The sequence below is a fragment of the Dermacentor variabilis genome, chromosome 1 (genome assembly GCF_050947875.1).
Source record: "Dermacentor variabilis isolate Ectoservices chromosome 1, ASM5094787v1, whole genome shotgun sequence".
Lineage (NCBI taxonomy): Eukaryota > Metazoa > Arthropoda > Arachnida > Ixodida > Ixodidae > Dermacentor > Dermacentor variabilis.
Genome location: NC_134568.1, coordinates 82022010 through 82036679, shown reverse-complemented (window position 1 = coordinate 82036679; position 14670 = coordinate 82022010). Strand labels below are relative to the sequence as shown.

The 14670-nt window shown below is 41.3% G+C and overlaps 1 protein-coding gene across 4 annotated transcripts in view; it reads left to right on the top strand.

Annotated features, from left to right (window-relative positions):
* LOC142579984 (SUN domain-containing ossification factor) overlaps window positions 1–11236 on the top strand; it is a 172698-nt gene extending 161462 nt beyond the window's left edge. For 3 of the 4 annotated variants that reach the window (XM_075690698.1, XM_075690705.1, XM_075690688.1), the window contains 2 exons: window positions 6875–6945; window positions 10587–11236. In XM_075690698.1, the coding sequence (XP_075546813.1) occupies window positions 6875–6945; window positions 10587–10997 (482 nt within the window). In that variant the 3' untranslated portion in view covers window positions 10998–11236. Of the gene's footprint in view, window positions 1–6874; window positions 6946–7037; window positions 7225–10586 lie in introns of those variants that run through there. The other variant, XM_075690713.1, reaches the window with a different exon arrangement.
* The last annotated feature ends 3434 nt before the right edge of the window (window positions 11237–14670 follow it).

The following is a 14670-nucleotide window of genomic DNA, read 5'->3' as shown; positions in this document are numbered from 1 at the left end:
CAGAAGTGCGCTTCATTTGTAAGCCTGCTTAAAGAAAAATTCACTTCAATGTCATACAACTAAATCTCTATATCAGACTAATTTATGCAAAATGTTGCTGTATTAACAGATTTGCTGCAATATTCATTGTAATTTGCTGCTGTAACAAATCTGCAGACATTCGCTATAATTAAGAAGACTGTAAGATGGCAGTATGAAAATATTGTTTTTTTTTATGTTTATGCAGCCTTGAACAGAAAGTTTAAGCATTCACAGTATATTGAACATAATACGCCGTCACTGTCATGTGATAGACTTTTTCATATTGTGTTCTTGGGGGGGGGGGGGGGGGGGTTAATGCAAGCCTACAGTGTGCACTTTTATTGTAAAGTAACAGCTAAAATGAGTTGATTACTGCATTCTGTAATATTTTTGGTTCCTCTTGGTTGTTTGCTAGGAAACCAGTGCCACCCCACTGCCAGGCCAACTGTAGAAACAAAGAAAAGAAACAGTCTCCCTTTTCAGAATAGTATTGTGTATTTTGCAACTTACTCATAAAGATGTGGCTTCTCAAGAAAGCACAGAAGCTTTTAGAACATGGAAGCTGTGAGAAAACTGAATTTCCTTATAGCCTAAGCAAGCAGCGAGAAGTTGTGCTCTCTGATTTCACTGGAAACACTCAAAGGATCTGATAAAAGTAGTGCTAAGATGTGGCACCAGAGAATGTCCTACCATTTCATACATATTTAAAAGCTATGTCTGCACCAGTATTGATTGTCATGCCTCATTCTATCAAGAGATGTTATTCAGCTCGCTGATTCGCTTTAATGTTGTTTGGTGCTGTACACCTCTGTGTCACAGTTGGCTTGAGGTTAAAGACTGTGAGGATGTGCATATGCTTAATGGTGGCGGTACTTATGTGGATTCCAAGGGTTCAGTGATTCACCTCAAGAATGTACAGTATTAGAATTATTTAGTTTCGTCAGGCTCTGCCAGACATGCATGCTCGTAGAACATGATGCTATCCCACAGAGGATCCATAGGCAGCATTTACCCCTGCTGATCTCCATGGATTCTCCTCAGATACTGCAGACATATTGAAAAAAACATTCATTTTTCATATATCTGAAAATAACAGCGGCCCAGTCATGTTGAAGACATATCTGTAGAAAATATTCACACCTGATAGTGTATGTGTTAAGTTGTTTACAGTTCTGATTGAAACTTTACAGTAGTAAAGTATGTAATATGAAAAACATGCTGGAAAAGTTTGAGTTGTGACTGAATGAAGGTGCCACAAAAAACTAACTTTGTAAGTGCAACATTTTAAAATGTTTGTGCCCCAATGATGGGAAATAATCAGCTTGTTTTATCTCTTACCTGGGTCAGTTCAGAGAAGCACTTTGAGAAAACAATATGTTTTAGGCTGAAACTTTCTACAAATAAAACAAGTATTTGTAAAAATACATTGTGCAGGCTGGTGGAATTTAAAGTTGTAGTGTGAAAGAAGCCATAAAAAATGATTAAATTTGTAATTGGTATGGATCCTGCAGTTTGCTGGGAAACTAAAATGTCTTTGTGAAAGAACTATACTCAGTGCATTGGGTAGAAATTTTGAAGTATTTACAGTGTGTACTTGGGAGAATGTGCTGGTGCAATTTCAACTGTAGGGCAAATGGGGACGTCTCAATAAATTAACGTAGTACTGCAGGAGTTGCAAACATTTCTGAGTAACAAAATGAGTTAGAAATTTCTGCTGTAAAAGAGTGTGCAGATATCTTGAGATGAAACTTTGTCCACATATAGTTTGTAGCTCTGTTATTTTAGCTTATATTTTCCAACAGTCATTGGACACAGGCACACTTTCTAAGCAATGGAAAATTGGAAAGATCGTTCCACTTCATAAATCTGGGAGCATGAATTCTTGTGCTAATTGTCACCCATATTTATCACTACTACATGAGCATATAATTTTCATCACTCTAATCAGCTTTCTCGAGAGCAATTCATTTTTCTTGTCTGTACAACATGGTTTCTGCAAACCATATTCATGCGAAACTCAACTAACTACTTTCACAGATAACTTGCATCATATACTTAACAGGTCATCAGTCACTGATTGCATCTTTTTAGACTTTTCAAAAGCATTCGATAAAGTTTGCCATGATTTGCTTCTACTAAAATTAGGCCACCTAATTATTGGCAGTAACTTATTGAAATGGATAGAATGTTTTCTCATTAATTGTTAACAATTTGTTAATGTACGTTCTGGTATACCACAAGGTTCCGTTCTTGGACCACTACTATTCCTAACTGATATCAATGATCTTCTTTCTTATGTGTTGTTTAACATACATTTATTCGCTGATGACTGTGTTATTCTTCATGAGGTTAAAAACGATAATGATGTTAACATGCTATAGCACGACCTTACGGCTAGAGCTCATTGGTGCAACCAGTGGCTAATGGAACTGAACTTTAACAAATGCAAGTATATGCGTGTCACCCTTACTTCTACTCCTTTTCCAGTATACTATCTAAATGACATTGCACTTGAATGTGTCAATTCTTATAAGTACTTAGGCATCCACATCACACCTAATCTAACTTGAAGACTTCATATAGATTACATAATCAATAACACTAACAAAATGTTAGGTTACCTGCAATGTAAATTTTCTTGCACTCCATCTTCTTTGAAATTAGTTCTTTATAAAACATTAATTCATCCTAAACTAGTATACTCAACAGCAGTGTGGGATTCTAGCCAAGACTACTTGATTACTTCCTTAAAACGTGTTCAGAATGACTGTGTTCACTTAATTTTCTTTAACTTTAACCGAGGACCAAGCTTACAGCAATGAAAACTAATTTGAATCTTCCATTGTTGACTTCATGGCGAAAGATTTGCCGGATCACTCGATTCTACAAGTTATATTATCATTCCGCCTTGCACAATAACTTCTTCCATAGTCCCATTTATATATTGCGTCGCATGAATCATCTCCGAAAAGTAGGCACCTCCTTATACCAAACAGCCTGTTTATTCATTCCCTGCACTTCTAAAGAATGGAACGACTTTCCCAATGAAATTATATCTATTACTGACATCAATAATTTTCGCAAAGTTTTGATTGGTATTGTATGAACACTGACAGTTCTGTGTTTGATATTTACTAACAATTTTATTTTTTGTTTTTTAGCAAACACTGTATACCGTATTTACTTGCATAATGATCGCACTCGTGTAATGATCGCACCCCTGAATTTTGTTGTCGAAATTCAATCTTTTTTTCTTTCCCGTGTAATGATCACACCCCGAACTTGCCGCAGCGATATGTCGTGTGCCAAGTCTAGTTAATGATGATTGCGCTTACAATCTGTCAAATGCTGTCGAATGCTACGCAAACGACTCTTCAAGACATACCAAGCGGTCTGCACCAAACATTCTTAAGCAGATGCCCCCATTTCATCACTTTCTGCATTTCTATGGAAAAAAAAAAAAAAGCTACAAGCAAACTTGCCTTGGCTTTATTACTTGTAAGCGTTAGAATGGTTGTGGTCAACAACAACAACAAAAAAGGCGCCTTTCGATTCTTCTCTTCTGCACTCGTGGGCACGCAACAAATCGCGAGCGGCAACGATAGTAGCCATGCTTACATTGATACATTAGAAGTGTACCTTATTCATATGCCGACACTTGTAACAAAGCTAAGATATTCGCCCACCCTTAGCGGAAACGTGCCGTATTAGGATAGTAATGAAGACAAATGCTGGAGTTTCCACAGCATGCCCACCATGTGTTTCTATGTCACTGGCAGCTAAGCGTGCCCATTTCCGTTTCTGTCCCCTCAAAGTGGACATGGCTACGTTACTGCCGCAAACTTGCCGATATTAACAGTATTATTCATTACTGATATGGAAGAAACTGTTTCAATGCCCGTAATGTACTCGTAGAGCAGAAAAAAAAAAAATCTAGTTTGGCGTATTTAGCTTGCCCCGCCGGCCGCCATTTTTGTTTTGGTGTCCCGTACTGTTACAAGGCAGCCGCCTGTTTGTTGACCTGTTGTCATCCCGCAGCAAACGCGGGATGAAAAAAATTTGTTTTTCTTTTCGCTGGAAATTTAATCCGCGTAATGATAGCACCCCTGAATTTGCACCAATATTTTTGACGAAAAAGTGCGATCATTATGTGAGTAAATATGGTACATAGGAACAAGCATTTATGTACACTCGCCCACAAAATATTGCAGGGTGCGCGAGTGCGTAGCAAAATGGCCTTCCGCGCCTTCTAGCGGCGCACCCCTGTTGTCGAAACCGACACCTGTGCGCATGCGTATCCCTCTGGGACTGCAAGCGTACATGTTTCTGCGCCGACGATAACCGAGTTCAGCCGCAAGGTGCCCCTCTTGTGATTGGCGCTGTGGTGGCTTTTACGAGCAAAATTATGTGAAGCATGAGCTTGCGCGCACTGCTGCGCCCACTTTTTGTCGAGTCACGAGCGCAGACGCATAGTGCCCGGTGGCGAATGCAACAAGTCATTTGTTTTTTTTTTCTCCGCTGCACCTTTTCATGGCCAGTCTTCGTTGTTCCTTTCTTATTGTGAACGAGGCGCTCTCCTGCAGAAGAACATGGCAGAAAACTCGCTCTATAGAAGGAGGCAGGCAAGACGAAAATGAACTCATGATTTCCGTTATATACACCAAGTTTTGCCTGTCGAAGCTGCCACAGTGCCAATCGCAAGAGGGGCACCTTGCAGCTGGACTCGGTTATTGCCGGCGTGCAAGGAGGAAGCATGGAAATACGCATGCTTGCAGTCCCGGAGGGTACGCGCGTCGCGCAGGCATTGGTCTCGACAACAGGGGTGCGCTGCTAGAAGGCACGGAGGGCCACTTTGCCACATGCTCGCACACCCCGCAATATTTTGTGGGCGAGTGTACCTACATTTTTTCACATTGTCTGCTTTAGTTTTCTTTCTGCCCAGTCCCATCTGTCCTTCTACCCAGGCCCTGAGGGTAATAAATATATAAATAAATAAAGCCCTCTCGACATTGAAATATGTTAAATGTTTCTATGAGCATACAGAAAGGCTTATATCACAGCATTAATTGCAAGAGGGTTGTCAGTAGGAGAATTACACCTGGCATTCGAAGGGATAATTAGATAACCACTATCACCGGAAGAGCCATAGCACTGGGCTTAGTGCAGAGAGCGAGACCAGCATTCAGAAAAGCATGTACGCACACCTAGGGTCTCTCTCAATTGAATTCATGCTCAAGGGGGTTTGGGGTGTCATACTAACAGGCTAGTTACACCAATAGCTTTGCTGGAAATAAATTATCCTGCAAGGTCAGGACAAGTTTGCAGTGTTTTTCCCTATAATGCCTAATGAAAGTTTATTTACTAGTTCCTTAATTAAGCTTTCTTTATTGTAGGTGTACTAAATGATGCTTATTTACTCTAGACGACTTCATGTGTTCGGCAATTCTATTTTGCTGAACTGCTGATTAGCTAGCAAGTTTCTAAAGGCCAGTTATACTTCTTATAAATGAAGTCTGCTGTAGATGCTTTACGACATTTGGTTTTATACCACTGTCTGAATGCGTCGATTGGAAGCCTTGCGCCTCTGTTGCTGCTGCCCTTTTACAGAGAGTGTGAGCATATAAAACATTTGAACACTGGTGCTAGTGTAAACGTGGGAACTACTGAATGATGAAAATTGTGCAGGTATTTTCTGCACCATGCCCCAAGTTGTGCTTCCAATTTACAGCAAAGTTTCTAAATGACAGGACTTATGTTTTTGAGCCACAATTAGTTGTGCCTAATCAACCTCATGAAGTCCGAATGGCATTGTGTCTTCACACATGCAGATTAATGTCAACAGGGTTTTTTTTGTGTATGTGGGTATTTTATCATAGTAATGGAACATTTCTACAAAGGTTAATTTTAATGCAGTTTTTGAATACAGTAATTCGAACATCAAATAACTTGAACCAGTTGAACAGAATAACTTGAACAGATATTATCAAAGTTGAATTCACCGAAGTAGCCTTTATTTAGTAGTGAATGCATGTGTCTTTTTTTTTTAATTTACAAACTTTGTCACTACTTGCAATTCATGTTTTCTATACCATTCTGACACTTGCTTGTTGCTATAGTTGAGCACATGCACAAACCTGGAAGTCACACAGGATTTGATGTGCACCCATATGCTCACAGTATGCAGACTTTCCAGAATACAGTGAAAATATTGTTTTTGTTATGTGACCCATGAACCAGTTTATAGGCTGTTCAGAGCAGACAAGTGTTCATCTATGAGGGCTGTGTTGCAGTTTATTTGCTTTAAGGGCACAGTAGACATTTGCAGTTGTGTTCACAAAGTGAAGTAGAATACTTTGGTAGTTTCCATTAAGAGCAGTACTACCTTTGCTGTCATGCCCAAGAATGAAATGCCTGGCAAAAAGAAAAAAAAAACAGAAAAAAAGAGGCATCTAGGGTTTTACGTGCCAAAACCAAGATGTGATTATGAGGCATACCGTAGGGGGATCTCCGGGTTAATTTTGACCACCTGGGGTTCTTTAATGTGCAACCAATGCATGATGCATGGGCATTTTTGCATTTCATCTCCGTTGAAATGCAGTCGCCATGGCCATGATTCGATCCCGCACCCTCGGGCTTAATAGTGCAACGCCATAGCCACTATGCCACCACGGCGGGTGATACTGAGGAGTGAAGGCAAATGGTCAACCCTATCAGCAGTTCAGCCAAACTAATAACCTGTCACTTTTGTATTGGTCCACCATGAACAGCTTCATGATGTTTTCATGGCACTTAGCCAACTACTATTGCTTACCAAACATACTTTATTTTTCTTTCTCTCTATTGCTTTTCACAGACAACAGCTTTGTCATTGTGGAGCCTACAATGCCCATTGTTGTGGAAGCCCCACCAGCTCCAAAGGAAAAGGTAACTACTGCAGTTCCCATGTCTTGCCTTGCCTTGCTTTCCATACCTGCTTGAGCCTCACCTGCCTTCTGCTTTCCTGGCGCTCTTTTCAGGCAAAGAAACATAAGGGCAAAAAGCGAAAGTACTATACGTGAGACAAGCCAGAAACACACATACATCCAACAGCTGCTCACTGTCTCAAAAAGATCTCTTAGTCAAGTTCCTTTTTACAACTGCCATATATAATATTTTTTCTGCTTGAAAAAGACTGTGATATCTAATAAAATTTTCTTTATGGACTGAGGGTGTTGTTTCTCTGTCAGAATAGTGAAACAATATGCACACGCATATTCAGGCTGTGTATTTTTCAGTAATATGGGACCAATAATACCTTGGCGCTCTTGACTTCAGAATCGGGCAGAAAGGGCTGTTATTTCTTACGTGGACCGTTAGAGAGCACAATTTAACAAATTGTACAGGTTGCTCGAGAAAGTTGTTTCCTGACGAATGAGTTTCTTTGTTGAAGTTTTTGCTTATTGCCAAATGAACAATTGTAGAGCTACATTTGCGAATGTGTAATGCCATACTATGCAAACATAAGAATTCAGGTCAGTGTGCATAGTCTCGAGGCTCCCCTTGAATACATTAAAACTTATACTGACGCCACAGCTGGCAGGACTTCAAATTATTTATGCAATTCTTGAACAAGTGACTGAAAAGACTCTTCAGAAATGAATGGGGAATAGCTACCAATTGCTCTAGACCATTCACCTGGTGAGCGCAAGGTCATGGGTTCAATTTCTAGCTGCCACATTCTAATAGGGGACAAAGCAAAAGCATTTGTGTGACCCGAGAGTCACCAAAACTAACCCACAGCTCTCCACTATAGCTTTCCTCATAGCCCACTTTGCGATATGACACCTCGTGAATTCAGTTTGAGCTCCTAATTTTTACATGTGAAGTTTTTCTCCTTAGCAGACATCTGACGACATTTCATGTTTGGGAAAAGCTCTGTAAACTGATATTTACTTATAGCACTCCTCTGTAGCAGTTACAAGGCAGACCTGGCCTGGCATTATTTAGTGATTATTGGTAGCTTGTCACTAATTTCCCCACAGCTTAACCTTGTTAACGAAGCTTTATATGTGGTGTGGCTGCAGCGATGTCAGCAATACTGGCAGTGGCCGAAGCACATCTCTATTTGAGGATCCAGCTGAGAATTTTTTTTTACGGAGAAAGTGGATTCAAATGGGGAAATAATATAAAACAGTCTTGAGGTGTAGTGCTATAGTGAAATCTGCTTTCACCTAAGAACAATAGGCTCCACTTATGAGGAATTACATTTTCTCCACATACATGAAAGTGTATTCATCTTAATTAAAACATTGCACCATTCCCATGTGTGTGTATCCTGCCTTCTTGCATGTTATAAAGACCTGTCATGCTTCTTATACCAAGTGATCATTTCTAGTGGAAGGAAATTTTTAAGTGGACTTTAATACTAACAGGATTATTCTTTATATCCGTGCCCTCAGTTCAGCGGGCAATAGATGGGCTAGTATCTGTTGCAGTCTGCTAATTTGACCTAAAGTGAAGTAATTTTAATGACATTTCAATTACTCTCCTCAGTTAGGCTATTTAACTCCCGACTGTCAAGACCATTTTGCAATGGCAGCATTGCAGGGGGTTGCCATAGGAAGCCAAGTCGATTTACAGGATTATGAAAAGCCATCCTTCTAGATTTTTGTTGATATAGTATTGTCACTTCTTGCAACAATATTTCACCTTTCTCTACTCTGAAACTGGGGCCACAAAGAGCGATGGAAGTGCTGCCCACATAACGCTTCATGCCTCATTCGGTCTCCTTAACTTGTCTGGGTTCACTGCCAGTAGGCATGTATTGCAAAGCGTATCTCTTGATGGTAGACCATTGCTCAGTATGAGCATGCAACAATGAAGTGGATGCCGCAGCAGTAGACCATCACACTGAGCTGCTTTGCATCGTGGGCAGGTTCAAGCATACCACAATGCATCTGGTGCTTTTTGTACAGCCAGTTTCGAGACCCAAGTAGAGAAAGGTGAATTGGCAACAAATCTCTATATGGCTAGTGCTTCTAAAATTGTGCGAATTTCCCTAGCCTCCTGGAGCACCCCCCAGCAATACTATCATGCAACATAGGCTTGAAAGCCAATAATTAAAATGTTAAATCAATTAGGGGCACATTATGGAGACTATTTTCTTTTATAATGTACTGCGCACCGAATTCTGCTTTTGAATTTCGATAAGAGTTTCGTACTTCCGGAAGAAGCAGACTATTGTCTACTTACGCTCAGCTGCAGCCGCCCACATAGGAACTAAACTTTGACCAGACTACTTATTGGGGTCACAGCAGTGGAGTCTCGCTAATTTCGATTAGCTTTGATCACTCAACTAGCCTCGAACCACACATGCTTGCCAGCACACGCTCACTCCTGGCCACTCCTGGCTAGACGCCTTGGCAGTCTTCACTTCATATTGAGCTATTGACAGAGCTTCAAATTGCACAAGCTAGTGCAGTACAAAGCCTTCCTGCACAACATAACATGGCCAGACAGGAGCCCATGAACTCGAGCGCGCACTCAAGCCCTGTCGTGCACTAAGCAGATGCTGTGCATATGCACTACAGTTGCATGTAGCTGTGGTCTGCTATTTAGCGTAGATACTATGGCCGCCGTGAGGTGCCGCAACGAATCAGCTCGCTGAGGACAACTGCATTTGGTGCGTCATGGGCGAGAAAATCAAATTTGAACTGTTCGCCATGGTAACGCTCAGTAGGCAGAACGTTGTGGGCACGTCCCCCTCTGCCGTAACTTTCGCAGTCCAAGGCATTGAAGGAGCGGAAGCACCGTGAAGAGAATCGTAGAAGACCTTTGAATGCCAATAACTGCTTCTGCTGAATGCATTGAGGTACTTTTTGCATCAAGGTATTTCTGGAATAGTCTATTTTAACTTCGAATGCATTTTTCGACTTCGATAAAAAGTGGTTCAGGGCCCCTTTAACGATAAGACCGAACTTACACCAAACAAAGCACACCTTTACAGCCCAGTTGAACGCAACCATTGTAGTGTCATTTATCTTGTAAAAAATTCAAACACAAACAAGAATAATTCAACAAGAAAACGTTCTTCTTTGTAGGTCGGAGGCTTCCAACACATACATCTGGTCCTATGCTAAATTTTTTAAAAGTGAGCTATGTAATGTTGCACATCATATGATTAAGTAATTACGTATAAAAGGTATTTAAATTATTTCCTGCTCACATTTTAATCTCTGCTGATGGTACACATTAATACAAGAGGGCAATTAGTCTGCATACCAGTTAAGAAAAAATTGTGCATCAATAGGCTGAGCTTCGAAACTTATTGCACTATTTATAGATTTCATTCATTTTAGTTCACCTTGTAACAGTGGGTGTAACTCTCAAAATAAGTGTTACGTTATGCAAGCCAAACATTCCAACTTTGTGTGGTAACCTTATTTGCTGTATGGCGACATCATCTCAACCTTAAGTTGTTTTTTTAATTCTGATAGCACGTAGCTGTTGGTAATACAAAGGAATAGCATGCATGGCTCTTAGCTGAACAAATTGTAGTAAACAGGAATGCACCTTTGTCATTTCAGGCCAAGAAAGTGAACAAGCAGAAAAGGCACAAGGGACCCCGACGCAAGACTTCACTGCCATGCTACCCTTCATCGAAGACAGAAACAGGCAGCAGAGCAAAGGAGTCTTGCATTCCAGAAAGCAACGCTGGAGTTCTGTTTAGTAGCAAGGATGCACCAAGAAACACACCACCAGTGCCGAAAACAGCTGGAGCACGTACACCAGTGGTTGCAGCAGCAAAGGGCATAGGAACAGGCACTTCCAAGTTCCAGAGAGGTGCTGAGAGTAAGGGTGGCCAGAATGGGACACTGAAGAACACCAGCACATTGCAGCCAGCGGACTGCATACGGTGGAGTGGCCAGAGTTGTTGTGACAAGGATGATCGTCTAGGGCTTAAGTTCCTGAGGCTACCCGGGAAGACCCCCGTCTAGTCAGAAATCAGGCAAGAAACGGGACTGAAGGATTCAGTGAGTGTGGGGGTGCGTGATGTGTGCACAACCAAGGCACTGGTGTGCCAGGTTCGTTTATTTATTTTTTAAGGCAGTGTTGCAGTCAACTCTTAGGAACTAAGTTTTATTGTATGTGTGTGTGTGTGTGTTGTGTGTGTGCAAGCGCACATTGTTTTTACCTTGTTCTACTGCTATTAAATATTTGTTCCTTTGATCACAAGCATCATTTGACTGTTTTCTGAAGTCGTCAAAGGACTTAAAATTTGGTTTGCATGTTTTGTTTTTTTTGTATGCAATAAATTGAATGAGATATACAATGTTTTAATTTGACCCTCCTTTATATTCCCATTGCAATATAAAGTTTGTTGTCCCGTTATGCACATATTTTACCACTATATTACTGCAGTGATATAGAGCAGTGGGGCGACATCTTGCGAGGTTATGCTATGTGTTGTTTTTCCACAATTTGGTTGAACAGAATAGACATAAAATAAGCAATAGTAAGTGTATTAAAATCATGCCACTACCTAAAACTTAACACAGATGTCAACCATCGGTTCTGTGGTTTATCTGCTGAGGTTTACTGCCATATTGCATGTTGAGCCAGGACATCCCGTTAAGCAGCAGCTTTTTCAAGCAAAGCTTGTATTGGCTCAGAACTTTCAGTGACAATGTAATCATGCAAAAAAAAAAAAAAGTTGCTCCCAGCGCAGAGCAGTTTGACGAGTTGACAGCTGCGCCGGCGCCGAAGAGCAATTCATTAGCAAGGATTGCAGCTGCATAGGCGTGTGCTTACGCCACGCGTGCAACCAATCAGATTCGTTTTGCTTCCGCTGGGGAGGAAAAAGGCAGGAAAGGGTTTGGCGTGCGCTGCGCTGGCTTCATTTTCATTCAGTTTAGTCTTGGAAAACGGATTGGACGGCCACGCATTGTGCGTTCCCCTGAGGAATGGGCAGCGTTCTATGAGCGGCGGTGAGAACTCGCCCATGAAAGGGCTTGCCGTCGGCACCACGATCCAGCAATTAGAGCCACCCGAGCCCAGGCAATCCGACAGCAACGAGAAGATACCAAGCTGAGGGAATGGGAGGCTGAAGCAATCCGGCACCCTTACGTGTCGGTTACCTAATAACTGTGACAAAGGTCAGGTGCACGCAGGACAAGCTCCGCTTACCCCCATTTTCCCGTAGGAAAAGGGTTAGTTTTTTTTTTGTTGTTGTTCATTTGAACTGATGATACAAGTGTGTGTACGCTCTTTACATTGTGTTGGCTTGGGCTAGTTGGTTAGATTCCATGCTGAAAATGGCGCAAAAGGCATGGTTGAGGGAGTAGGTGACATAAGCGCTGACTGGTAATGGAAGGTTTTATTAGGCACATCTCTTCAGTCCCTGGGTACCACTGTTCTGTAGTTGAGTGCTTGCTCAAATACATACAAGTACCATGAGACATTGCTATAGGTTCCAAGCAAAAAGTAAGTAAAAATGGCAACAAATAGTGCACACATTAGCAAGTTTGTCATCGTGGCAAGTTGATTTTTTCTCCATGATAGTGTAAGCAAGGACATACACCCTACCACTATGATAATTTTGAAACCTTTGAACTCATGTTGACAGGTATTTCAGTTAAAAGCTCTTGCAAAACGGTGCATCAGCTAACCAGTGATACATTCAATACCCAAATGGGTACTGTGTGTCTCAGTCACGTTATGATTTTCAGCAAGGTACACTAGTTATAAAGAAATTCAAACTTAATGTGTTGACAAAGCTGCTTGCACAGTTTATTAAGAAGCCCATTGTGCTTCAGTTTCATTGTCCATTGTTACACGAGCATCATGGAACTTAAGCAAACTTGCCTGTGATGTGACTTTACAATGATAATGTTTGCCTGATTTCACCCATAAGTGCCTCTTTCATTCAACCCTGTGATGCAACTGCATCTGGTCTTCTTCGATGTGAAGCAGCCCTATCTTGCCACTTGACTGGGTACCTATGCTTACTCATCCTTGATTAGAATGGCCAACAGCAGGTAGTGATGAAAGTATAAAACGCCTAAGCGACTACCCTTCCTCAGAAGCTCATCAACTTGCCCTCTGCACCACCTTCAGCCAGCTAGGTAGAAAATCTTTCACCGATAGCAAAATCTCGGGCCTGTGATTTTGTACATCACAACAGCAGACAGCTACAGGTGCACTACTGCACTTTCTGAAGACCACCAAACTGATTGACCATTTGTAAGGCAGTGATGAACATTCCACATCTTGAGTCTCCACTATGCCTGAACTCTGTCCTATCTCCCTTCCAGTAATGTAGCCAATCAGGCTCATTCCTGGTTTTAACTTCCTTGGTTTTTCCTTTCTCTTCTTCTCAAGCTCTTCTGGAACATAGCGATGCTGATTTGTCCAATTATGGAAATACATACAGAACCTTTGGCTAAGACATGTTCACATCTTGTATCCAGACACTTTTTTTTTTTTTTGAAATCTGGCACGCTGCAACAGCTAGGTCAATTATTAATGAAACAGAGGGTCATGCTTTCTGAAAAGCAAGATCTGCTACAGTTCAGTTTACGGTAGTAATTCCAAGTGCTTATCAGAGTTGATGTGATAATCTAGTGAAGTGGATAAAGGTTGTGGCGGCGCAACAGAGTAGGCTGCGAATTTGGGAGAGTTGGTTATGCATACTTGATGAAAAACACATAATCGGAGACATTTTAAAATTCTTTCTTGCTGACTTGTTTTTTATGCATGATGTCAGCTGACAAGGCACACATGAGGTTGTTTATAAATAATGTACTTGGAAGTTAGCATGTGTCCTCTTTGTTTCATTGTGTGTTGTTTCTGATTACACACTGTTTCGTAAGGAGTGCAACAGAGCACTTCCCTTAGCATGAAAAGCACCTGTCACAGATGAAGTGGTGGTGCCTTCGGTGTGCTGGAAAGTATAGGGAAAGTGCACAATGCATTATATGTACATCTGCCTTAAATATTGCAACTGAACTTCTTTTTCCATTTTTACATCATTGAAAAATTTGTAGTACCCATGCGAGTAACAACTCCTTTTTTTGTTTTTCTGTACTGATTTGTGTGTTACAAGAGCACAGTAAAAACGAGAAGAAAGGGGGTTAACCGAGGGGCCCAATTTTTATTAATCGTATCATGAGAAGCCAACAAACAAAGACACCAAGGACAACATAGGGAAAATTACTTGTGCCTAATAAATGAAATAAAGAAACGATAAATTAATGGAAATGAAAGTGGATGAAAAAACAACTTGCCGCAGATGGGGAACGATCCCACGTCCTCCCATTACGTGTGCGATGCTCTAACCAACTGGGCTACCGCGACGCCGTTTCCCGATCCACTTTCTTGGGTATTTATGTGTTACTACTGTAACTAACCTTGGGAGTGTTAGCCAGCACCACCACTCGCATACTTTGCCGGTGGATGTGGAACATCCTTTCTGCTGCAAGCGTCACAAGTACGTGACCTTTTTTGGGTGAAGGCAATTGGTCAATAAACCCGCACATGCTACCTAAAGGCATCAGTGTTGTTGAATTCGAGACCCTCATTATGTAAGAACGAGAAGGAAGGGGGTTAATCGAAGGGCCCGTTTTTTATTAATTGTATCATGAGACACCAACAAACAGGCACCAAGGACAA